The sequence below is a fragment of the Loxodonta africana genome, chromosome 7 (assembly GCF_030014295.1).
Source record: "Loxodonta africana isolate mLoxAfr1 chromosome 7, mLoxAfr1.hap2, whole genome shotgun sequence".
Taxonomy (NCBI): domain Eukaryota; kingdom Metazoa; phylum Chordata; class Mammalia; order Proboscidea; family Elephantidae; genus Loxodonta; species Loxodonta africana.
The window spans coordinates 129,543,422-129,570,452 of NC_087348.1; the positions used below are offsets into that span (position 1 = coordinate 129,543,422).

Consider the following 27,031-nt stretch of genomic DNA (forward strand, 5'->3'; position numbering starts at 1 on the left):
AACGTTGTTTGTTTACCAGCCGTGGGTCGGACACTGTGCTAAGCACTTAACGTATGTTATATAATTCTTATGTCAGCTTCATAAAGTGCCAGCTTCATTTTAGATGAGAAAAATGAGAGAGAGGATAAATACATTGCCCCAAGTTGCACAGCTTTGGTAGAACTGGGATTTGATTCCAGATCTGTCTGGTGTATAATTAGTGCTTATGAATATATTTGCCAAGCCCATAATGAGCGCTCAGGAAATGTTTTTGAAAATGAATGTCATATATCAGTTGACTTTAAAAAGAAGCTGTTATGCATGTGTTGTCTGATTTATACCTAATATATAGAAGATGTTCATATGTTGTTAAATTGTCTCCTTTTTTTGTAGGAGAAAAGACTGAAAGAAAGGGAAGCCAGAAGAGAAGCCAACAAGAGACAAGTAAAGGTAAGGCTTTACATTTTAACCAGAACAATGTTTATGATGTGGAATTGGAATTTAAATACTCTTCTTTTCAATATGTATTTTATATTCACTTGTACATCATGACATTTGAATTGCATTTAGGCATGCATGCCTGTCATTTTCTTTCTCATATTCACTCCTGTCTTCTATGATGCAGGATGAAAAATGCCTGAGGATTTAGTTTTTGGGCTTTGCCCCACTCTTCCCACCCCTTTCTCCATTTTGCTTTGTGCCTATTAAATACAGGAAACAGTTGACTCTGCGAGCCAGTCCTGATAGACTGTAAACTGTATTATCTTTAGACCAGGTGGAAAGCCTCTGTGAACCCGACTTGATAATAGGAAACTCTAAAAGGATTGCGTTACTTCTGATCAGCTTCTAGAATCTAGGGGAAAGCACTCTGTAGCTCCCACTTTCACTGTATTCTGTAAACAATAATTTTCAGTAAATACACATTCACACTTTCCCTCAAATACATTAGTACAATTGTAAACACTATCCACGAGTAGCTATAATTTTTACCTGCTGTATTTGACACTAAGAAGGGTTCAGCTTCTGCATTCGGAGGACATTTAGTAGTCATTTAGTAGAAATGATTTCTTAGAGACAGGGCTCTGTAACGTATGTCATTTCTCATGCCGTATCTCATTATGTTATGCCTGGCTAGCCATGATTTCTTTTTGGCAGTTAGCAAAGAGCCGACTCCCTTGAGTAAGCCTGTAATGTTCTTTGCCATTTTTCTCCATGCTGGCCATAGCGCTTAGAGAGCAAGTCTGAGCTATAGTACTGAAGGGGGAAGCAATTACTCTGCAGCGTAAGATGAAGGGACTGCTTATAGTCAGTATTAAATACCACTCTGTCTTCAAAGGTGCCCAAAAACGAGAGTACACCGTGTGCAGCCTCACTGCTAAATCCAGTGGTGGATTCTGCTTATGCTTTTAAAATGCAGACTTGAACCACCATGGCATGGAAATTAGATCGTAGGGGCTGTAGTGGGGACATTTTAAGAAGACTTAAGTCTAATGAAAGTATTTGATGTTTATAAATACTGCATATTCAGTATTAAAAATAAACCTATTTTATTTCACTGAGAAGCTCTTGTTTCTGTGTATGAGAATTGTAAAATAAAAGATACAATCTGGAACCAAAAGAAAGCCCTGTTACTGTATTTCCTTTGTGTCTATTTATGCACATTTGGGTATATTCTTAGATATGGTTTCTTTTTTTTACCCTTGTGGATGCTGTATACTTGATCTTTTATAGTGGTTTAAGTTGTTAACAAATTGCTCTCACCCTCAAGCCTACCTCTTAGATCCCTTTTATCTTATTTCCCTATACATTGGTGTGTGTGGTTGGTTTTAATACTGTGCCAGCTGGGAAAATAAACAACTAAACAGACAAAAACTGTAAAGGCTGTCAAAAACAGGTTTTTCCATTGGGGCAGATTTCTAAAGTGAACTCCTCAAGCCAAGGCCTTCTCTCCATTCCCTTCTTCCTCCCTCTCCCTCCCCATATTTATCATGTCTGTTTGTTTCCAGACATCTAAGAAAGGAGGAGGACTTTGCTGTCAAGAGAGGGTGTCATTTTGTATAGCCACTAAGGATTGTAAGAGGAACAACAAGAAGAGGCTCTGCAGCTGATATAGCTTTGCTGCTCAGCCAGGAGCTTTAAGTAGACAGCGGCTGTTTTATTATTGCTCTGAATAGTTTCTCTACCTCCGTTTCACAACCCTTGCTGCCTGAGTGCTCAGAGATGGCAGCCCCTTGTAAGAGTGATATTACCAGAGGGATATCACTGGATGGTTTGTAGCCTGGATCCAAATGTTTCACGAGACTCCAAGCACTGGCAGCAGTGACAGGTTCAGGCTGACTGACGGAGCCCAAGGAATTGGCTTGAATCAACCTTTTTCCAGCCAGCCTCTTTTCAAATGAAAGTGACAGGGGATGAAGGCCCTCATAGCTTTTCAGGTGCCTCTTTGGAAACAGGCTTAGGAAATACTATTTGGAGAGACTGAGTAAAGGGATGATGACCCAAAGTCTGATGCATAAGAAGAAATGTATGATGTGAATTATCAGATCTTCCTACAGTGTGTGTCTGTGTGTGTCTGCATGTGTGTGTGTGTGAACGCGTGTGTTCTTGCCCACGTGTGCACATGTGCTTTAAATGGTGAATATATCTTAGGTAGTTTTAGAGGTAAAGTTGTCCTGTCTTAAATCTTCTGTTTTAAACATCATCATTGTCTGACTTATGAATGTTAGTTGTTTATTTTCCCAGCTTGACAAAGTGAGGTCCTTTGGTCAGTTTCAGTCCAGAGCATACTTTCAATCCCTGTACCTTGAATATAGCCAAAAGCTGCCTTAATGGTTGGACGAAATGGTGTTTGCAGAGTTAATATGCCAGGAACTATAGTCTCACCTGTTTATAATTGTATTAAGGATTAGCATAGATACTCAAAGTGTGAGAAAGAGAGAACTCACATAGCTGCCCTGTTTTATTTTGTTTTGTGTTTCATTCAGCAGAAATCATGTTTTATTACATGAGGAGGAATATAGAGGACCCAGAATTTTTTTTTTTAATTTTAGAAAAAAAGTCTCTTGAAGAAAAGTTAATAGAATTATCTTTATTTCCTAGAAAAGAGAAGGCTTGATGATAATGTGAGTTTTCAGTTTTATAAATGATGATTGGCAATTATCTCTTCTCTGGCGTGTTGAGAGTATTTTGAAGAAAAATTGCTTTAAAGTATGAGTAGGGTAAAATAAAACGGGAATGGACCTTTCAGGAATATGATACACTGTTTTGTTAAAAGATCTGAGATATGTTAAGTGCAGTGTCAGGAGTGGGAGAGGAACTTGAAGCTGTGATTCTCAATGTTTTCTGGGTGCCCAAGATTTAGTGATTTGGGGTATTTAGGTCTCCTGGGTATTAAAGGAGCCCTGGTGGCGCAGTGGTTAAGAGCTTGGCTGCTGACCAGAAGGTCAGCAGTTCAAATCCACCAGCTGCTCCTTGGAAACCCTATGGAGGCAGTTCTACTCTGTCCTGTAGGGTTGCTATGAGTTGGAATTGACTTGATGGCAACAGATTTGGTTTTTTCTTGGGTAGTAAAAGCTTTCTTTAGCAGAAAAATATTTGAACTTTGCAATAGAATTGCTTATGCTTTTTCTAAAAACATGCACATTCTTGTAACTTAGAAATTTTAAACTGAAATCGGAAAAAATAGTAATAGCTATGATGAATAGACCCACATTGCTTTTCGGGTTCAGAGAGGTTGCATAGTCCTGGAAATACAGCTTCACCTCTTTATTGGCCTGACTTCGTCGTGTTGCTTTGATAGACACGAGCGCTTATACCAACCTCTGTGGCTAGGACTTTGCAGAAATGTAAGAAAAGGAACAGTGTACTGAAACTTGAGGAACTAGATCCCTGGAAACATCTCAGTATGATACTGCTTTTGAAAAGAAAGTATTAGGTTGATAGAGCTCAACACTTAGTATGAAGGAGCAAAGAGCAAGAAACAGCTCAGAGACTTACACACTGGAAAAGCTAAGTGTTGCCAAAAAAAGACCAGACTTACTGGTTTGACAGAGACTAGAGAAACGCCAAGAATATGGCCCCCAACACCCTTTTAACTCAATACTGAAGTCATTGCTGAGGTTTTCACCCCTCAGCCAAAGATTAGACAGAACCATAAAACAAAACAAGACTAAATAGGCACACCAGCCCAGGGGTAAGGATGAGAAGGCAGGAGGGAACAGGAAAGAAGGTAATGGGGAATCCAAGGTGGAGAAGAGGGGAGTGTTGACATGTCGTGGGGTTGGCAGCCAGTGTCACGAAGCAATATATGTATTGTTTAATGAGAAATGAATTTACTCTGTAGACCTTTATGTAAAGTACAATTTAAAAAAAAAAGTTAAATGTTGCTTTGAATATGTTATAGATGATTATAGTTCTTATTTTTTAGGCGGGGGGTATATTAAAATAACTAAAGTGATGTCATATGTTTTGAAGTTGAAAGTTTATGAAGATTGCAAATTTTAACTCATATTTTTCTGTTTTTTGTATTGCTTTTTTTAATTTTAATTACCCTAGCGCACTTTATTCATTTACTTAAGAAATAGTAGTCTTAGGAAATAAGTTTCTTGTATACCTAAAGTGGTCTCAACTAACAGAAAAGTAGTTTTGAGGCTAGTCCTCTCAGGATAAAAAAAAGATAGGAGGTCCAAAAAAAATAGAAGTTGTGTAATTTTAGAAATTGAATAGACTAGGGAGATGATCCAGACTAATTGACTGGTTTCCTAATCTACTTGTCTGCAGTGATTTTTTTCCTCTGGCCACCTGTAGTTTCAGAAAACACAGTAAACTTACTCATTTTGATATTATGTTCTTTCTCCTTTGGTGCTAAAATGTCCTTTCACTTGTGAAATAATGGTGATAGTACCTGGTAGAAGATTTAAAAAAAATGAAAACAAATGAACGTTACTCAACAGAGTAGAAATCTTACATTAATCCTTCACAACCTTCTTTGAACTGGTACGTGAGATTCAACAGCATGACATCTGTTGATGCGCTCCAGTAGTTTCAGATAGTACAGAGTGGCCCAGGCGTTTGCGAAGGCACTTAGGGACCCCCCGGAGGTGACAGGGTCATCTGGGCAGTACTCTACGACGCCCATTTTATCTTTTAACCCGAGTAGTTCCAAGTTTTTCTCTACTTACATTGAGCTTCCAGGGAAGCTTTTGAAAAGATGATTCTGCTTACATACATACATACATTCAAACTTAGTATTTAAGAGATACTCAAGTAAATAAGGCTGTAAGGGAGTAAGACTTGCCTGATGGTACCTACTTCCTTGGTGGCAGAGCTGGTTTGTGCACCCTGGTTCCCTGAATCCTACTTCACTATTGTTACTGCTCCATGCAGTTTCTTTGTGTTACTTTTTTCCCTCTTTTGTTTTTTAATTTTTCCCTACAAAAGCAGTTTTCATCTATGGCACATGGGCTAACGAGTATTCATAGAAAATTACAAATAGCAAATACATGGATTAAGGCGAGAACTCCGAACTGGGCATCTAGAAAGCCTTTGCATTGCGGGGTGACCCTGGGCGGCATGACTCTAACTTACGGCAGCTCCCTGGGTGCTGGAGTAGAACTGTGCTCCACTGGGCGGCATGACTCTAACTCACGGCAGCTCCCTGGGTGCTGGAGTAGAACTGTGCTCCACTGGGCGGCATGACTCTAACTCACGGCAGCTCCCTGGGTGCTGGAGTAGAACTGTGCTCCACAGGGGTTTCAGTGGCTGATTTTTGGTAAGTAGATCACCAGGCCTTTCTTTCACGGTGACTCTGGGTGGACTCCACCACCAACTTTTTGGTTAGTAGCCAAGCGTATTCACCATATATATACCACCCAGGAATGTTTAGTCGCTTGAAGTCACGTTTACAGTTGTGTGGTTCCGTGCAGTCTTGATCTGAGCTATGTAGAGAAAGGTACGGATTGTACTCGACACAGTTCCTAGCATAGGGCCTCAGCCTTTCTCAGTGTTCATGGATGACCTTTTCCTCACATCTTACGTGAGTTTACCTGCTAAATTATTATCTCTCATTATGGAGTTACAAATAGGACATTAATAAATGTTGATATTGGTTTTTCCTAACTTTTCTAGGTTTAAGCCTTTGCAGTTACTGATTTTTCATAGTGCTTTATTGATTAGCACCAACTTAAGATTTTTCACGGATTATTTCTCCACCACCTTTTGACATTTTGCAATACTGAAATTTTACCTGTCTGTTTCTTGTTACTATGATTAGGATTTCAAGGGCTGTAAAGGATAAGTTTATTTTAAACCAAACTGCTTTTGATAAAAATAGGATAATGGAAACATAAGTATGTTTACAGGCCCAGTTCCCAAGGAGAGCGCGGTGCTCCCTGAGAGTAAATTGCTTTCTCTTTTGAAGGGACTGAACTCTTCCAGGGCACCATCTGCTGCAGCGATACAATCATTTTTTAATAGTGCCCTGAATGAGTCATTCAGTTTCTCTCAGTGAACTGTTCAAATTATACCTTGTTTTAATGCTATAATAAGACTCATTATCCTTCCCTTCTACTTTTTTAATAACACTGAGTCTTTCAGATGACTTGCTCTTTTCTGTTTAATATCTGCCTGAGGTAACTAGGAAAGGCCAAGTAAATTTAGCTTTTACTGGTGATGCTGGTGTTGGTTTGTTTTGTTTGGAGATTAATGTAGTGGTTTATTTTTTTCTTTCTTTGGTGATAAAGACTCAGAGCCCTGGTGGTGCCGTGGTTAAGAGCTTAGGCTGCTAACCAAAAGTTTAACAGTTCGAATCCACCAGCAGATCCTTGGAAAAGATGAAGCAGTTTTGCTCTGTCCTGTAGAGTTGCTATGAGTCAGAATTGGCTTGAAAGCAGTGGGTTTGTGGGTGGTAAAGGAGGGGAAAAGGACTGCTGCGTTTGAGGTTTTAACCTCCTGCGTTGTGTAAGAGGTGAATTCAGTGTTCCCTGGCCTCCTATGGTCAATGAAGACATAATGTTAACTATGGGAGAGAGAAGAGCTCTGGTCATAACATCATCCTCATGGTGAACACCTGCTCTTCTTTGGAGACTCAGCTTAAGGGTTATCCCTTTAATGACGATTTTTCAGATCCTGGTGGCACAACAGTTAAGTACTCAGCTGCTTAGTGAAGGGTCGGAGATTCAAACCCTCCAGATGTTCCATGGGAGAAAGATGTGGCATTCTGCTTCCATAAAAATTACAGTCTTGGAAACCTTGTGGGCAGTTCTAATCCTTCCTGTAGGGTTACTGTGAGTTGGAATCGACTCCATGACAAGAAGTTTGGTTTGTTTTTAATTTCAGATATTATTGACACCTGCTTTTGTAACTCCAACTCTAGTCTCCTGGATAGAGCATCTCTGATAGTTTATAGCGCTTACTTGGGTACATGTTGGCCTTTCCTCCTCAGTTCTCAGTCTTGTTCCTCTTTGTATCCTTATCAGCTATCACTCTGCTTCGTAATAAAAAAAAAAATTTTTTTAAGCCACTTAGTAAATATTTGAATGAATTAGTAGGTAAATAAATTCATGAATGACGTAAAAGGACTTTTAAAGGTAAAATTTATGTGCCTTAAATATTTAGCAGATGAGGAAATGAAAGCCCTTAGTGAATAGAACTGGGCTAGAACCCAGAACTCTGGACACTTACGTGTGTACTTTTTACTCTGCTATGCCCTCTTATAATGATGCGTGAAATATCAAAGAACACTATCTGTAGTTTAGGAATTTATTAGATATATTTAGTTTATGAGGTCACATAAAAATATAACAAAAAGAAGTTACTAATGCTGTTTTCAGTAACAGTCCCAACACTCATCAAAGATTGTAACCTAAGAAATATTGGGAATGTCAGTTTTAAATTTGGCGAAATATTGTGTAAAGAGTATCCATTTTTTTCTCTAGAGGAATTGTAATAGCAACATTGTAAACATTAGTTTACATTAGCCAGTGCAAAGCAGGATAAAAACAGTAGCTACTAACATTTATTGACTGTTTATCATGTTGCAAATACTTTCCCAGGTCACACTGCCAGGACATGGCAGAGCCGGAACTTAAATCTATTTATATGACTCCAACGCCTTGGCTCTTAAGCATCAGTCCGTAGTACCACCTCATTTCTAAGGCAGTCGAGTATCAGCGTTCGAGATTCTTAAAAGTTAAAGGAGAAATTGCAAGTGAACACTTTTTTCTCCTGAAATTGTTCTCCTTATCAAGAATTAGTTTGCTTTTATAGGTGGGTGCATTAAAAAAACAGCAGTTAATTTTGTAGCCATTGGCAGAAAGAGAATATTGTGAGTTTCTCATTGGTTTCTATAAAACTTCAGCACAATCCCAGTAAAGTTCTTATTTATGAATAAAATATTATGAATCATTTATTATTTCTAGTCCACGGAGGTCAGTTAAACTTGCCATATTCTCTTACGCCTCTTTATTTTTACATAAACTTTTCCTAGGAGAGGGTGTCCTTTCTTTCATTCCTTCTTCCTCCTAACATTATCTCCTTTCTGAAGCCTTCCTTGCCTCTTTCAGGCTTTTTTTCCTTTTCTCCTTCCACTGTAGTTTTTGTACATAGTTCTACCATGGTACTTATTGTGATTGCCTCTCTCATTGCTAGACTATAAACTCGTTGAAGGCAGCAAGTGAGTCTTTTCATAGCTGGCACATAATAAGTGCTCAATAAATATTTATTTGAATCAGTGAAATGCAAGTATGTTCTTTTTTTTAGTTATAGTCATTTGTAAAGTTAACATTTTACACGTTAATGCTATGTCAGTGATAGGCTCACAGACACCCAGCAGTAATGGAGTTATATGTATTTAAATTTCTGCCAGACTGTAGATGTAATAAACATATCCAGTCCTCTCCAAGTCGCTGCTCTTCTCCTCTCTCATCTTTATTCATCACAGTTTCAAACAAATCCATTAACTTGTATTAAGAACATAGAGTCATAATATGAGAAAAGAATGGAGTAAATTCTACAGGCCATCCGGATCCTTTCAGAATGCTTAACCCAACCCCATTTGTTCAGAATTTGTCCAGGCATGGACCAGTAACGTGAAATTTGCCTCCAAAAGTGGATGGTGCTGAGAGATGGAAGAAAGAGGCGGGCGACTCCAATGTGGCAGCAAAAGAGTTTATTAAGGAGACTTACGGATGAGGCATTCCTGGGTGGCCACAGGACCAAAGCAGATCTCCGCACCATGCAGGGGGAGGGCAGAAGTTGTATAGTGGCAGTGGACAGTAGTGGCCATATGCCAGGGACTTACATATACTCTGGCCTGTAGGGTCCCTATGAGTCGAAATTGACTCTACGGCACTGGGTGTTTTTGTATAAGGATGACTTCACAAACTGTAATGAACTAGCAGACCACATGAGGGTGCTCATGTTTGGCCTCACAAAGCCTTTTTTCCCGTCAGAATTGAATAAATTATCTTAAAGAACTGAACAGTCCTAGTAGCTGCATATTGCTTTTTCTTTCCTTTCTCCTTTTTATCTAACTTAGTGATTCTCAAACTTTACTGTAGTTGGGCGTACAAAACTACATAAACCGTATTTTATGGATCATGAAAAAAAAAAAACCATATAAGGGATATTTTCATTTGTATGAGAGTAATTTGACCATGTTGATTTTCACCTGCATACCGACTTTGGAACTTAACCCACATGGCAGTTGTGACTCACTTTATAATCTAGTACCTTGTGTATAAATGTTTGTTGATTGATCAAAAATGTGAGTCCTACCAAAACTTCTTTGTTGGCAGTTTCATGGTGAATATTGCATTTGTTGCCACTGAAAATGTGCTGTCAGAATAATTAAAATACACGTGCTTTCAATAGAATTCCAAGTTAAAAAAAAAATTGTTCCTGCTTGTTCTTGATTAGATTGTCTTTGTTTCTTTGTTTTTCTGAAATTCTCTTGACTATATAAACTATTTTAGCATTCTTCCATTTTGCATAACATAGGTATCGGCAACTATAGATGGTCAGAGGCTATAAGCAGAACTGTTAGACTGGCTGCAAGACTCCTTGGTGGTTGAGGGTTGTATAGAGATATAGATACATAGATATATGGAAGGAAGGAGTGCCTGGCTGAATCTCTCACAGAGGATCTGGGCTGAGGTGATATTCGAACCCCAACAGCCACCCTTTAGTTTGGAACTTTATCCAGCATGTGTTGCATAGTAATTTGAGTTTGAGTACTTCCTTTGCTGTTTGTAACTTCTCATCCCAACTGCTTATTTTTAAAGCGTATGTTTCTGAGTATTGGCTAGATTTTGTTAGGAAAATTTCTCCCATCTTTTAAAAATATTCCTGTTGTTGTTGTTAGGTTCCACTGAGTTGGTTCCAACTCATAGTGACCCTGTATACAATAGAAGGAAACACTGCCTGGTCTTGCACCATCCTCATGATTGGTGTTATGCTCGAGCCCATTGTTGAAGCCTCTGTGTCAATCCATCTCGTTGACCGTCTTCCTCTTTTTCACTGATCCTGTATTTTACCAAGTGTGATGTCGTATACCTTTTTAACAAAGTGTCATAATCTTTTAGTATGAGCACTTTTGATTTTATTGCAAAAAAAGGAAGATACAGTACCTATTGTGCACACCCCAGTGAGTAAGGATAATTGGTCATTTCACATTTGACAAATCTGAATTCTTTGGGGCTTATAATAAGAGCATCTCTCACTAGTCCATTTCTGTGATGCCACGTACTATGTTCTTTACCTGCACCAGTTCAGTCCTCATTGTCACTAGCGTGAACTTGTATTTTATAACCAGATAGACAAAGCCATGAGTGATATCCAGTGTTCAGTCACGTATCATTGTGATATTTTTAAGAACCATCTGCTTTCCTAAGAATGTGAAAAATTTTAGTATTCCTACCAGGGTCAAAGGTCTTTAGGCATAGGCGGGAAAATGTTCATCTTCAGAGCCAAAGAAATATAAAATTGAATCAACTGATACATGGATTGTGAACTTTTGAGAGTTATACATAACATATAAGTGCTGCGAACTATGTGAACAATATCCCATTTGCTACTTCCCCCCATTCAGGTCACAGCTTAAATTTCTTATAAAACCCCTAGCAAGCAAGAATACGACCCTAAAAAGTACACAGGATCTTAACACAATATATATATATATACATATATATATATTTAAAGCCATTGCTGTTGAGTTAATTCCAACTCACAGGGATCCTATAGGTCAGAGTAGAACCGCCTCATACGGTTTCCAAGGCTGTAATCTTTTTTTTTGGGGTGGGGAGTGGGGGGCTCTTCTGGCCTCTTTATTTATTTTTATGGTGCTTTAAGTGAAAGTTTACAGTTCAAGTTAGTTTCTCGTACAAAAATTTACACACACATTGTTATGTGACCCCAGTTGCTCTCCCGATACTGTGACAGCACACTCCTCCTTCCCACCCTAGATTTCCCGTGTCCATTCAGCCAGCTCCTGTCCCCTTCTGCCTTTCATCTCGCCTCCACACAGGAGCTGCCCACTTGGTCTCATGTATCTGCTTGAGCATATTCTTCATGAGTATCATTTTGTATCTTATAGTCCAGCCTAATCTTTGTCTGAAGAGTTGGCTTCAGGAGTGGTTTTAGTTTTGGGCTAAGAGAGTCTGGGGGCCATGTCTTCTGGGGTCCCTCCAGTCTCCCTCAGACCATTAAGCCTGGTCTTTTTACTGGAATTTGAGTTCTGCAGCCCACTTTTCTCCTGCTCCGTCAGGGACTCTCTGTTGTGTTCCCCGTCAGAGCGGTCATTGGTGGTAGCTGAGTACTGTCTTCTGGTCTGAGAGCTTCTTCTGGTCTCAGGCTGATGGAGTCTCTGGTTTATGTGGCCCTTTCTGTCTCTTGGGCTCGCATTTTCCTTGTGTCTTTGGTGTTTTCCATATTCCTTTACACCAGGTGGGTTGGGAACAATTGATGCATCTTAGATGGCAGCTTACTAGCTTTTAAGACCCCATATGCCACTCACCAAAGTGGAATGCAGAACATTTTCGTAATAAACTTTGTTATGCCATTTGACCTAGATGTCCCCTGAAAACATGGTCCCCTGACCCCCACCCCTGCTACTCTGTCCCTCAAAGTGTTTACTTTTATTCAGGAGACATCTTAGCTTTTGGTTTAGTCCAGCTGTGCTGACTTCCCCTGTATTGTGTGTTGTCCTTCCCTTCACCTAAGATAATGCTTGTCTACCATCTAGTTAGGAAACCCTGGTGGCGTAACAGTTAAGTGCTATGGCTGCTAACCAAAGAGTCAGCAGTTCAAATCCACCAGGCGTTTCTTGGAAACCCTATGGGGCAGTTCTACTCTGTCCTGTAGGGTCGCTATGAGTCGGAACCGACTCGATGGCACTGGGTTTGGTTTGGTTTACCATCTAGTTAGTGAATACCCCTCTCCCTTCCCCCCCCACCCTCATAACCATCAAAGAATGTTTTCTTCAGTGTTTAAACCTTTTCTTGACTTCTTACAGTAATGGTCTCATAAAATATTTATCCTTTTGAGACTAATTTCACTCAGCAGAATGCCTTCCAGATTGATCCATGTTGTGAGATGTATCACAGATTCATCATTGTTCTTCATCATTGTGTAGTATTCCATCGTGTGAATATGCCACCATTTGTTTATCCATTCATCTGTTGATGGGCACCTAGGTTGTTTCCATCTTTTTGCTATTGTGAACACTGCTGCAGTGAACATGGGTGTGCATGTATCTATTCGTGTGAGTGCTCTTATTTCTCTAGGATATATTCCAAGGAGCAGGATTGCTGGATCATATTTTCAAAGTGGTTGTACCATTTTACATTCCCACCAGCCGTGTATAAGTGTTTTAGTCTCTCCACAACCTCTCCAACATTTATTATTTTGTGTTTTTTGGATTAATGCCAGCCTTGTTGGGGTGAGATGGTATCTCATTGTAGTTTTGATTTGCGTGTCTCTAATGGCTAATGATCGTGAGCATTTCCTCATGTATGTTAGCCACCTGAATGTCTTTTTTGGTGAGGTACAAGGCTGTAATCTTTATGGAAGCGGACTACCACATCTTTCTCCTGTGGAACAGGTAGGTGGGTTTGAACCACTGACCTTATGGTTAGCAGCCGAGTGCTTAAGCACTGTACCACCAGGGCTTCTTCTAAAAACGTGTAGAACAGTATAATTATTTCCTTTAATTTGGATAAATATCTTTCAGCCTAGAAATTATAGAATTTAGTTTAGAAATGTTCAAAAGCATTAGGACCTCAGCTTTGGCATTTTTATGTTAAGAAATAGTATGTTTAGTATTTTAGGTAATGCTCCTTAGAAGTGAGGATGGCAAGACTTTGTCACAAGTACTTTGGACATGGTATCAGGAGGGACCAGTCCCAGAGAAGGATATCATCCTTGGTACAGTAGAGGGTCACCAAAAAAGAGGAAAACCCTCAACGAGATGGACTGACACGGTGGCTGCAACAATGGGCTCAAACATAGCAATGATTGTGAGATTGGCACAGGACCAGGCAGTCTTTTGTTCTGTTGTACATAGTTGCTGTGAGTCAGAACCGACTCAACAGAACCAAACAACAATAACAAATAGTTGGAAGAATTGGGCCTTGATAAGTGAACCTTAGACTCTAATTTGAGATAGGTGATTAATTAGACTTGCGATTTTTAAATTGAAGTCTTACCATGTTTGTACAGTTTTAGAATGTCAGGAGAACTTAAGGGTTGCCATATTTATAAATTTAATTTAGTAGACCTAGAATAAATATCAAGGAGTTTTTTTCCCTAAAGTCACAGACAGTTGAAGTACTAGTTAGGAAACTGAATATATTAAATTTATACATGCAGCTTTAAATGTCTGAAGGTGTTAAGTTTGTAAATGGAAAGAAATGCTATCCAAAGGCTTTAAGTCTGCTAAAATTTCTAAACTGTTAATGGAATATGCTGAGCATGAATTCTAAAGGAATGATTATACTTAATAAATTGAAAATTATTTTTTAAAGCCAAGTCTTCAAGTAGTCTGTCGTGTACTCAGAATGCCACCATTGAAGGAACCAGAGTACTCGTGTGAACTTTGTGAGGGCATCAATTTTAAGATTAGGAAACAGGGGCACACAAAAGTTAACTAAATTCAAGGCCGCCTGCTCCATTGTACCAGAGCCAGGTCGCCTTGTCTCCACTGCCTGGCTCGCGAGCGCTGGCAGGCTTACCGTGAGTGTGAAGGGCGATCGTGTGAAGGGCAACCCTGCAGACCTGTCCTGGGCAAGCCGTTAAGCCGGACAGTGAGGAGAAAATTTTCACAGGACGGTCAGAATTGTTACTTTTAAACTTTCGATGTAATGCAATGCCAGATTCACTTGCAACAGAATTTTAATAACTATTTCAAAAGGAATTTTCTTTTAAAATCTCTTAGAGAATGTTGTTTCTCTGTGAAACTTGTGAAACAAAATGTTCTAGCTGGGTAAAACCACTAGAAAGTGCACTGATAGCAGTTTGAATAAGGTGCCAAGAAACAGTGTGTGAATCTCAAAACGGGCGTGTCTGTGTCTCCCAGGGACCTAGCCGACCCTGCTCATCCGGGTGTCAGTGAGGTCTACTCCAGTGTGTTCGGACCTTGAGTTCTGATTAGGCCAAAACAGAATAAACCAATCCCCATGATGCTGTTTATATATAGAAAAAAAGAAAAAAATTTTTTTCTTTCTTTTTTTTTTTCCTAAATAGTCATGGTTTATTCTGCTTATCTCAAGTCAGAGATAATTTGACAATAATATACTAGAGTTTGAGATTTATAGATAGATCTATCAGAACAGAATAACTTTATTTGAACCATGGTGTCATTGATTTCTGTTTGGCTTTGTGTTATTCCAGTGGTTAATACATAATTTGTAGAGACTATGTATATGTGTGTGCGCCTGTGACCATCATACTTGTCGAGTCTGACATATAGATAATTTGTTAATAAAGATATTTTTTTGTTAATGAAGCTATTACTGGCTAAGAGATTATACTATTATCATTCTTGATCCAGTATACAAAAATCTCAATAAAATATACTGAAGAACAAAAACCATGTAGGTCCTTTTCACCTTTCTTTTCTTTGGTAACATTTTGCTCATAACTCGTGATTCTTTTATACCAAGAAGTAGAGGTAAGAAGCAAAGATGTCACCTTGAAGACTAAGGTGCACCTGACCCAAGCCACGGTGTTTTCAGTTGCCTCATATGCATGCAAAAGCTAGACTAAGAATAAGGAAGACGGAAGAAGAATTGACACCCTTGAATTGTGGTGTTGGTGAAGAATATTGAATGTTCCATGGACTGCCAGAACAACAAACAGATCTGTCTTCGAAGAAGTACGATCAGGAATACTCCTTTGAAGCAAGGATGGCAAGACTACGTCTCGCGTACTTTGCGTATGTTGTCAGGAGGGATCAGTTTCTGGAGAAGGACATCATGGTTGGTAAAGTAAAGGGTCACCGAAAAAGAGGAAGACCCTCAATGAGATGGTTTGACACAGTGGCTGCAACAATGGGCTTAAGCATAACAGTGATCGTGAGGATTGTGGAGGACCAGGCAGTGTTGCATTCTGTTGTATGTAAAGTCACTGTGAGTCAGAACCAACTCAATGATGGCACCTAACAACAAGAAGCAGGAATAGAGAATTACTGTAAGACTTGATTTTAGTGATTCTAGCCTGTAGTACAAGGATCTGTATGGGTCCTCTGAGTTATTACTAGAGATTTTTTAATTTTCGTAAGCACTCAACATTGGATGTGCATTGAATAAATTATTTACTACTATTGTTTAAAAATACGTGAAGACTTGTAAAAACAGCATGGGGGAGGTGTATGACCTCCTCCAACCCCACAAGGGAGGAGGAGAACCAGGATCAACAGCCCAAGGCTGATTGTGGAGGTCAGACATGCCTCCTCTCTGTCACCTCTACCAATTCTGACACCAGCCATCCCTCCCACAGCACTCTTTACTGGGTTCCATAATTTATTGCAATGGCCACACAGAACTCACAGACCATATTCACAATTATGGGGCTTATTAAGGAAGTAACAGTTATAATTCAGGCTCAAGAACACTCAGGATACAGTTCTTCCATCAGGATGGCCTCTCCCCAGCTGTGCTTGCAGGCGTGCCTCTCCCTGGCCCTCAGTCTCTGCACAAAGGCACTCAGCTTTCTGTCTACATGGGCCAGGAAGCCCACCTCATTGTCTCCCGCTGGGTCTCTCCTTCCTTGGAGGTAGTGGGCTTCTCCCCTCTGCTCTGAAATTGACATTCTTTTAAGGCAAAACTGACCAATCCCCTTAGATTACTGTATCACACAGTTCCACCCAATCACCTGGGTGGGAGTCACAAGACCATGGCTAGAAAGGCTACGCAAAAGTAATCAATCAGTAATCAATGGCACCGCAAGGATATTGAGATTAACAAAATATGAATTAGTATTGTTAAATTCATAGTAGCTTTTTGTCAAGTACTTTCTTAAATGACATATGTGGTGTTATCATCTTGTAAATAACTTGGATTTTAAATGTCTTCTAATACTAGAAGAAACTGAGTAGACTGCCATATGGTATATGAACAGGGCCAGCCGTACTCCTGACACTTAGTTCAAATCTAAGATAGTCTATCACAGGTAGGAAGGGGGTAGAGGGGGAGGAAGAGGACACCATTATTTCTTAAAAGGAAGAGAAGGCTGTGTTCACTACTGTTTGAAGGGGGAAGAAGCCATGGGAAGAGGAAATAACATAGAAGCTAAAAAGAAATGAAACACAGGAAAAAGGAAATAAGTTTTACATCAGCTCCTAAGAGGCCATTCTCAGTTTTGGAGACCGGTGATTAGAGTAAAGCTGATTCCTAATTTTCAAGTATTTATGGTACGCACAAACTTTTCTCTGTAAAGAATTTTGTCAGTAAGAGAGCTCTTTTGGGGATAAGCTTTTACTTGCTGCTACGTGAAACCCTGGTGGCGTAGTGGTTAAGTGCTACGGCTGCTACCCAAAGGATCGGCAGTTCAAATCCCCCAGGCGCTCCTTGGAAACTCTGTGGGGCAGTTCTACTCTGTCCTATAGGGTCGCTATGAGTCGGAATCAACTCGACGGCACTGGGTTTGGTTTGGTTTTTTTTATGTTGTGTCTGGGCTATAGAAGGTCAAAGCTTTATTTCCCCTCCTTTAGGGATAAAGACTTCCCTGTTGGAGAACACTAGTAACCACAGTGTTGTAAAGAGAAAAGTTAGTAGCTAAAAGAGTTTCCTCCTGAGGGTAATCAGGTGTACCTAAAATATCATTAAGAAGAATTTGTTTTTCTCACTTTTTGGGGGGGGGGTCCACTAAGGAGTTATTTATGAAGATGTTTTGTAACTCTTAAAGTTCTGTTCAGATAATTTTATCACTGTTATCATTAAAATTATTAGTATCGTCATCCACAATGAGTCATTACTGTTTGCTCCTTTTCCTTGCTTTGGGGAGAGATGTAGCCAGGTATCTGCAATGTTTTATGTGGGAAGATTGCTTTCCTTTGTCTATTAAGTCTTTATTGTTGATACGGAATTTAAAGGTTTCTTTGCTTGTTGAGAGCTTTAGAATTTCTTGTCCGTAGACGATGTCGGTGTAGACTTTTTGTAACATACATGAAAGCGTTTTGCCCTTTTCAAAGCATTTTCATCCAGATCCTCTTACTGGATCAATACATTTATGAAATAAGTTGAAGCATTATAGTCATTGAATAACTGAAAAAGTTTTGACTCAGAGAAGTTAGTAAAATGACTTGGCTAAGGTCATATAACTAATTAGTACACAAAAACCCTCGGGGGAAAAAAAAACTCTCACGGTCCAGTATGCAGAGATTTCTTGGTATTACTCAGGAGTTTATTTTATTTTCTGTCCTCTAGCTTTTACGTTAATAGATCTTCTCACCCTGATTGCCTTGAGGTTTTTCTGGAATGTTCAGAAGTCTGAATCTGGGAGTGGTATTAAGTTACAAGACCAGAAATTTATCTCTGGCTCTGTCCCTAAATGTTTCCCTATGTTTATGTGCAAAATTACCCTAATCCGTTAAGTTTTATTTTTCCATATCAATGGTACAACCGATTTGGAAAAATGTTTGGCAGTGTTTCCTAGGCTGAATGTATGACTGCCCTCTGTCCCTCGCTTCCTTTTCTAGGTATATACCCAACTGAAATGCATATATATGTACATCAAAAGATGTTCAGATGGCAGTATTATTTCTAATCATCAAATACCAAAACTAACTCAAGTTGTAGAGTATGTTAGTAAGCTGTGGCATATTCATAAGATGAAATAATATAGCTATGAAAGAGCGACTACATGGACAAATTTCACAAATGTAATGTTGATCAAAGACGTCAGGCAAAAAGAGTAAATGCTATGTTATTCCATTTATTTAAATGACTTAAAGAAATAAAGGCAAAACTAATATTTGGGATTAGCATAATGTCATGACCTTTGGGGGTTGTTACTGGAAGGAGCATAAAAAGGGTCTTCTAGAACTGGGCATATTCTCATTTCTTAATCTGGTTGGTAGTTACACGAATGTGTTCTTACGAAAATTGATGAAACTATATGGTTATGATTTGTACATTTTTCTGAATGTATGTCACACTTCGATTAAAAGATTATTTTAATAAGTGAGGAGTACAGATGTCTGTATGTGCCTTCAGCCCAGTTGTTTTAATTTGTGGCTTCAGGAATATAAGTTTAACCCTGGTAACCCTGGTAAGTATTAAGAGCCTTAGTCCCTGGAGTCAGCCATGTTTTATGAAAACTATGAAGGAAAATTAATAATCTATATTGTTCAAATACATATTCCTTTTTAAATCTCCTTGTTCTAAGGAATATGATGTTTGACCTTCTAAAACTTATCAGATGATTTCTCCCGAATAAGAAAATGAATGTCCTTTTGATTTTGATGTAAATTAAAAAAATGTATATTTTTTAAAAGGTACATAGTAATCATTGGGCCTTTCACAGTTTTAACATCCTCCCCACTCCAGTGAATTTTACAGTTTTTATACCAAATGTATGAGTGAGTGAGTGTGTGTGTGTGTATATATATATGTATACGTATGTATCTAACAAAGGACTTGAAATACATTTCATTTTTATTTCATAAAGTCATCTCATTTCCTCGAGTTGGAAATGGTGCACTCTCTCGAGTTCATCCATTTATTTATATTAATGTAGCTTTCTTTGGAAACTAGAATGTTTATTGTCGTAGGGCTTCAGCCCTATTGAATTGCTTTTAACATGAGTCTAGTCTAAATTCTAAACACGGCTGTTATTGATCACTGCCCCCTGGCATCCACCCAGCCCTAAGATTTTTGCTCTTTTCTGTGCAGCTGGAACATGGCATTTTCACAGTGCTCCCTTGAGGATAACAGAAAGCGAAAGAAAGGAGAAAAAAAAAATTAAGTCATCTCTAAGCAAAAGAGAAAAATCTTAATGGATGATACTATAATCCTAATTGTGAGTTCATCAGTAATGTTAGATCATAGATACGAGGTTATGGTGAACCCTCATCATTTAACTGCCAGGTTGTAGAGCTCTTCCAAAAGAGGACGGGATTTAGAAGTAGTTGACCCAGCTTCAATTCTTACCAGTAAGCTTTAGAATCCAGGGCAGTCATTTCTTTGTGTCTCAGTTTTCTCTTCTATAGAGTAACAACAGTGATGTTGCCTGAGTTGTCAGCCTTCTTGGGTCCTTGTGAAGATAATATGTGCGTAAGGGTTTTGTGAGCTATTCTTATCTGCATTATTAGGCGTTGCATTTTTCGTAGGCTTGTACTGAAATACCCACAATCGAAATCAGTGGTTGAATCAGGGGTAGAGTGTGTTGAATTCAAATCACCAAAAGATCTATCAAAATACACGACCCCTCTCCCCATCAGAATACCTAGGGAAAGGGATTTATTTCATGAGTTCAGGCAGTATATATGTGTGTAATTTAGATAATACAAACAGCCCACTAAGAGCTACTGATCTAAATCCAGATAGGCATGTCCGTACTTGCTTACAACCCTGAGGTGTTCAGCCTTTTCCATGTTTGGGTTGGCTCATGCTGCTATGGCAGAGTGTCTGTTAGAAGGTACTGGGATAAATACAAGCCCAGGCTCTTGAATCATCTTGTAAGTTGGCATGACCAGCCTCCAGCTCTCCCTTGGTGTGCCTGATTGCATGCAGGCTGGCACCAGAGAAAGAGCACCATTTTTTCTTGCCCTGCAACTTTCTAGAACAACATGTGAAACCAGAGGCAGGATATAAGGGAGTAAGAGTAGGAGAGTGATGTTTGTCCAGAACCCTGTAAAAGACAAGGACCACCAAGATTTGTCTCTCCATGGCAGGAAAATCTGTAGCCCCTGTACTACTACAGCTCAATGTGAAGGGAAGGAGAGAGCTCTGTGAGTTGGCTATTCTGGGATAAAGTTGCCCTGGTTTTGTCATGTGGAACCAGTGCCAACTTGAGGGGCTAATGGCCTAGGAACCCGATTTCCACTCCTGACACTGCTGGTAGATCATTGTGTAACCTTGAGCACATCTCTCAACTATTCTGGCTCTCAGTTTCCTGGACAACATGTTCTGCATGACCCCTTTTAGCTCTAAAATTCTGATTTTTATTCAGGAGCCGATGAAATATTCTTTATCATCTTTAGATTCTTTCTAACCCTGCCACGTAATATTTTTAGGTGTGTTGTTTATTCTGTACAATATTTTTGCCAGTGGTTAAAATACATCAAGAGACTGGAACAATTCCTGCATATAGGGTTTGATTGGCATTCTTGGGGCTTTGGGAAAGCATAAGATTTGGGAGGATCTATCAATTTTTACTGCATACAAGAAAGTAGTGGGAGATAGGAGATGGAGAAGTTGGTGATCACAGAGGATCTTGAATGCCAAGATAAAGGTTCAGGCTGATTCAGTAGAGTATGGGGATGCAGTGAAGTTTTTGAGGAGAGGTGCAAGATGAGTGGTAAGATGAGCCTAGAAGGATTCATTCATTTCCTCCACATACATTTCTTGAGTGCATTCTACTATGTATTAGGCCTCATAATTCCAAGATAAAATTAACGCGCTCTGAGGAACTAGCAATCTAATGGAAGAAATTCGTTAAGTAGTACAACATAATAAATGCTGTGCTAGAGAAGTTTTGGGTGTTGTCTACATATTTAATGGTTGAAGCCAAAGGAAAAGCAATAATAAAACATTTACTTGGTGCTTTTCTATGGGCCAGATACTATTCTAAGTGCTTTACATGGATTTTCTAAAATGTATTTTATTGTATAAACTTCAGTATTTGAATTTATAGGTAATATTATTATCCCAAAGAGTTTTGGGGCAGTCCTACTCTGTCCTAAGGTTGCTATGAGTCGGAATCGACTCGACGGCACTGGGCTGGGTATTATTATCCCCATCTGACAGATGAAGAAATTTTAATATAGAAAGGTTGCACAGAGCCTTGTCTGTATTGAATTCAGGATTCCAATCTAGACAGTCTGACTCCAGAGAGTGAATAAGGGAATGAGCCAAGTCACAAATCTTAGGGAGGGAACACCAGTTTAAAGGAGCAGGCAAAGCAGCTAAGAAAATTGTGAAGATATGCCAGCAAGATAAGGGAGGAAGGAAAATTGGTGTGCTGCTGTAGCATGTATGAAGAAAGAATTTAAAGAAGGGACCTGGTCAAGAGGGCTAAATGCCACAGAGAGATGAAATAGGATAAGAACTGAAAACAGACACAGGATTTGACATGTAGAATATCCTAACGGTCTTAACATGATTATTTTCTTAGCATTCTGTTGTTGGATTAGAGCAGCTAGGGAAGTCAGTTAGGAGACCATTTCAGTAGTTCAGATGTTTAGTAATGATGACCTGGGTAGGACAACGGTTGTGAGAATAGTGAGGAAATGACATTTTATTCAAGGTATTCAAAAAGTATAACTGTCAAAGATTGCTAACTAAATAGGAGACATGGGGAGACTGGGAGAGATGAGTCAAAGATCATCCTGAGATTTCCAAAACTTGGCACTTATTATGTACTTACCACTTCAGACCTGTTACCATTGATTTGATCCCAACTCATAGTGACCCTGTAGGACAGAGTAGAACTGCCCCATAGGGCTCTCTAGACTGAAGTCTTTATGGAAGCAGGTTGTCACATCGTTCTCCCATGTAGTGGCTGGTGAATTCACATCACCAGCCTTTTGATTAGCAGCCAAGTGCTTAACCACTGTGCTACCAGGGCTCCTAATTTTGCTGTCAAGTCGATTCTGACTCATAGTGACCCGACGCATAGTGACCCATGGATTACCAGAAGAATGAACAAATCTATCTTGGAAGAAGTACAGCCAGAATGCCCCTTAGATGCAAGGATGGCAAGACTTTGTCTCACTTTGGATATGTTATCAGGTGGGACTGGTCCCTGGAGAAAGACATCATGCTTGGTAAAGTAGAGGTGAATGAAACAGAGGAAGACCCTCAATGAGATGGATAGATAAAGTGGCTGCAGCAGTGGGCTCAAACAAAGCAACGATTGTGAGGTTGGCACAGGACTGGGGAGCATTTTTTTTCTCTTGTACATAGGGTTGCTATGAGTTGGAACTGACGCGACAACACCTAACAACAGCCTAATAATCACTTTAGGGAGTAAAAGACGCATGCCAAAAAAACAAAACTGTTGCCATCGAGTAAGTTCCAACTTATAGTGATCTTATACCACAGAGTAGAATTGCCATATAGGGTTTCCAAGGAGTGGCTGGCGGATTTGAACTGCCGACCTTTTGGTTAGCAGCCAAGCTCTTAACCACTGTACCACCAGGGCTCCAGAAAATACACAGCAGAGAACTATTTTTAATGGCTACCAATGTTGAGCTAATATCATTTAGCAGACATTGTGCTAAGGCATGTTATTTAGTTCTCACATATACTGTATTTTTTTGCAAATAACGCACACCTTCTATGTTTGTTTGCCAACCACATCCTCCCCCACAAGGTGTTTTCCTGAAGTGCAGCTATGCCATGTTTTTTTTAATATGTTGCTGTAAAAAAAAAAAAAAATTAGCATAGCGTGCTTATGAAAATACCTTGCAGGGGGAGGGTGCAGTTGGCAAACAAATGTAGAAGACACACGTTATCTGAGTAAAAATACAGTAGTTATTATTAACACAATTTGATAGGTGAGGGAACTGCCTAAAGAGTCTTATCTAGTAAGAGACAGTCTGTCATGGATGGAATTGTATCCCCTCCAAATGTGTGTATCGACTTGGTTAGACCATGATTCCCAGTGTTCTGTGGTTGTCCTCCATTTTGTGATTGTAATTTTATGTTAAAGAGGATTAGGGTGGGATTATAACACCCTTACCAGGTCACATCCCTGATCCAACGTACAGGAAGTTTCCCTGTGGTGTGACCTGCACCACCTTTTATCTCTCAAGAGATAAAAGGAAAGGGAACCTAGCAGAGAGGGGAGACCTCATACCACCAAGAGAGCAGTGCTGGGAGCAGAGTGCGTCCTTTGGACCCGGGGTCCCTGCATGGAGAAGCTCCTAGTCCAGGGGAAGACTGACAAGAAGGACCTTCCTCCAGAGCCAACAGAGAGAGAAAGCCTTCCCCTGGAGCTGACACCCTTAATTTGGACTTATAGCCTATTAGACTGTGAGAAAATAAATTTGTCTTTGTTAAAGCCATCAACTTGTGGTGTTTCTATTATAGCAGCACTAGGTGACTAAGACACAGTCTAACTCCAAAATCCTGTATTTAACTTACTTTCTATAAAGAAGATCTGGTAAAAGAGATAAAATATTGACATAATAGTAGCACTACCCCTGAGTTGTACGAAGTACAAAAAATCGAAAGTTGGAGAATTTATTTTTCACTTGTAGGATTCAAAAACGAGAGACTTCCAGAGAGGGTACCATTTGAGTTAGGCTTTGAAGCATAAGTCAAATGAGTGTTCCTGATAGTTCTTTAATTGTAATGGACTGTGGAAATACTAGAGTGACAATAAAACCAAAAACCAAACCCATTGCCGTGCAGTCAGTTTTGACTCATAGCAACTCTACAGGAGAGAGTAGGACTACCCCACAGAGTTTCCAAGGAGTGCCTGGTGCATTCAGACTGCTGACCCTTTGCTTAGCAGCCATAGCACTTAGCCACTATGCCACCAGGTTTTCCTTGAGTGACATTAAATAGGGTTGAATTAGGTTGGCATCAAACAAAGCAAGGGAGCGTTAAGTTACAAGTTATTACAAGCATATTTTTTCCTGGATGGTAGAGGTACTTAAAGTGGAGCAGTATAAGTTGATGCTAGAATTAAAAGGTCTTGAATATTATTCAGTAGATAGTAGGGCACTGTTGAAGAGTTGTGAGCAGAAGTAGGGATGTGTTGATATATACAACTCAAGTTTAAGTGTTTTTTGACATATATCGCATGTTACGTATATTAAAAAAAAAAAAAACGTATGTTTAATACTCTGAGTAGAAAGTTGGGACTTTGGAGAATGAGCCAAAACTTTATATGACACTTCGTCTTAGATTTCAGTATATATTTAAGCAAATAATTTTTCAAAATTGGAATCTATTCTAGAGTGACAACACCGCCAGATCCTGCCTTGCTGCACCAAACCTGAGGTGCAACATGGCAAATCTGTGATATCCTCTCAGGTTGTACCCATTTTCCAGAGAGCCAGGAGGCCATTAGAAAAACAGCCCCAATAACTAAAGTGGATTGCTCCATTTCTGTTGTGTCCTGATCAAAGCTTGAACACACATTAGCACATGGAAAGTAGCCCTTATTACTTGCAAAAAGAAGTGGACATTATACAACAGACAAGCAGTCTCCCTGGCTCAAAAGCTGCCTGTGCAAAGGTGATGACTTCTCCATGTACACCCCACTTTGTATCATGGGTGAGAGACTTAATTGGGACAGTCAGCAGGACATGTCTTTCCCCCCAGCTTCTGGGAACCCAGAATCTATGCCGGTGAATGTAAATTCTTCCACATCTGCACTCCAGCTGACATTGTGGCTGAGGGACACGATGGGAGCCTGCCTACTGCCAGTCTTCCCCTGGCCAGGTAGGTCCACTTAGGTGGGCTGTGAGCTTAATGCTACATGTGCCCCACTGGCACCATAGCTGAGGAGACAAAGAAAACATTCTTTCCAGGAGGTGGCTATAATCGTATCTTTTTTAACCCCTGTTAACAAATGTCCTACTGCATCATACACTCCTGACTTCCTTGGGGGTAGGGTGGGGGCCGGGGGCTTGCCCAGAATTGTATCTTTTTAAAACCCTGCTAACAAACAGAAGCCCTGCTGGCCCAGTGGTTATTAAAGAGGTTGGCTGCTAACCAAAAGGTCAACAGCTGGAATCCACCAGCCACTCCTTGGAAACCCTATGGGGCAGTTCTACTCTGTTCTGTAGGGTCACTATGAGTCAGAATCAACTTGATGGCAACGGTTTTAACAAATATCTGGCCTCAGTGTGTGGGGTGGGGTGGTTTGTTCTAAGGCCTGAAGATGCCAGCAGGAAGAGGAACAGAGAAGACCATGGTTGCCTGGCTTGTCTGAAGGCCTGCTTCCTCATAATTCTCACCCATGACATAATAACACATCTATTTGAAAATTAACTCCCAGAGTCAAGAACCAGAAAATTCACAAAAAGCCTCTGACCAGTTGATGCAGAAGTCACAACACTTGTGCACAGATCACGGGTAGGTTGCCTCCAGGGCAAGCCTGCACCCATACAAATTGGTTTTCTTTTTAGTCATATCCTAAGGAATGAGTTTGTAGGGTATAAGCTTATAGATGATAAATAGCAAATTAGAGCATGTGGTCTGTTAAAGGCCAGTTCACTGATAGCCATGAGAAGAGATAACTGACAGCAAGGAAAGTTTATAGAAAAATTATTTAGAAAAGAAACCTCATAATTCAAAAGCACAGTCATACAGGGGCAGAGTCCCCAGAAATTTCAGTAGACCCAAAGGGTACCACATACTGATGGTTGTAATGTTTGCCCTCAAACATCAAGGAAAAATGAAGTTATATTCTGTCTTCAGGCAGTCCTGCACACTTATAAGGCTTCTGACATATGAATAATAGCTTGAGAGCCAAGATAGTTGGAAACTCGGAATTTTCTAGATATTACAGCTTGGTATTGACTGGATTCATTTTTTCTCTTGCCTACAGTGCTTAAGACTACTGACCCTACTTTCATGTGGGTTTGAAGTCAGGAAAGAAGAAGCAGGAAAAATCTCTTGTTGTCTCATCTAATTTAATACCTGATAATGAAGGGCGTTCATTTGCTTTTCATAGCAGCACTGGGAGATAGCTATTAGTGTTGTTGTAGGGGAAAAACATCACAAAGTTTAGTAAAGCAAAAAGAAAGTTTTATTCAGCATATATTCAAAAAGACAGAAGTTGAGAAGCGGACAAGCTTGCTACCAGAGCTAATATCTGCCTAAGTCCAAGGAAATATTACAGAATAAGCAAGAATGGGAAGATAGACAAGCATGCTGCCCCAGCCATGTCTGCCCGAGTCCAGAGAATATTATAGAACGAACAAGAATGGGAAGATGGACAAGCATGCTGCCACAGCCATGTCTGCCCGAGTCCAGAGAATATTATAGAACGAACAAGAATGGGAAGATGGACAAGCATGCTGCCCCAGCCATGTCTGCCCGAGTCCAGAGAATATTATAGAACGAACAAGAATGGGAAGATGGACAAGCATGCTGCCCCAGCCATGTCTGCCCGAGTCCAGAGAATATTATAGAACGAACAAGAATGGGAAGATGGACAAGCATGCTGCCCCAGCCATGTCTGCCCGAGTCCAGAGAATATTATAGAACGAACAAGAATGGGAAGATAGACAAGCATGCTGCCCCAGCCATGTCTGCCCGAGTCCAGAGAATATTATAGAACGAACAAGAATGGGAAGATGGATAAGCATGCTGCCACAGCCATGTCTGCCCGAGTCCAAGAAAGGTTACAGAGTCATCAGTATATATTAACATTACAA

The 27,031-nt window shown here is 39.9% G+C and overlaps 1 protein-coding gene across 1 annotated transcript in view; it reads left to right on the top strand.

Annotated features, from left to right (window-relative positions):
• The window catches only part of DDX10 (DEAD-box helicase 10), a 378,968-nt gene that overhangs the window by 265,365 nt on the left and 86,572 nt on the right, over positions 1–27,031 (top strand). The window contains exon 16 of the mRNA XM_003415620.4: positions 373–429. Within this exon, the coding sequence (XP_003415668.1) occupies positions 373–429 (57 nt within the window). The remainder of the gene's footprint in view (positions 1–372; positions 430–27,031) is intronic.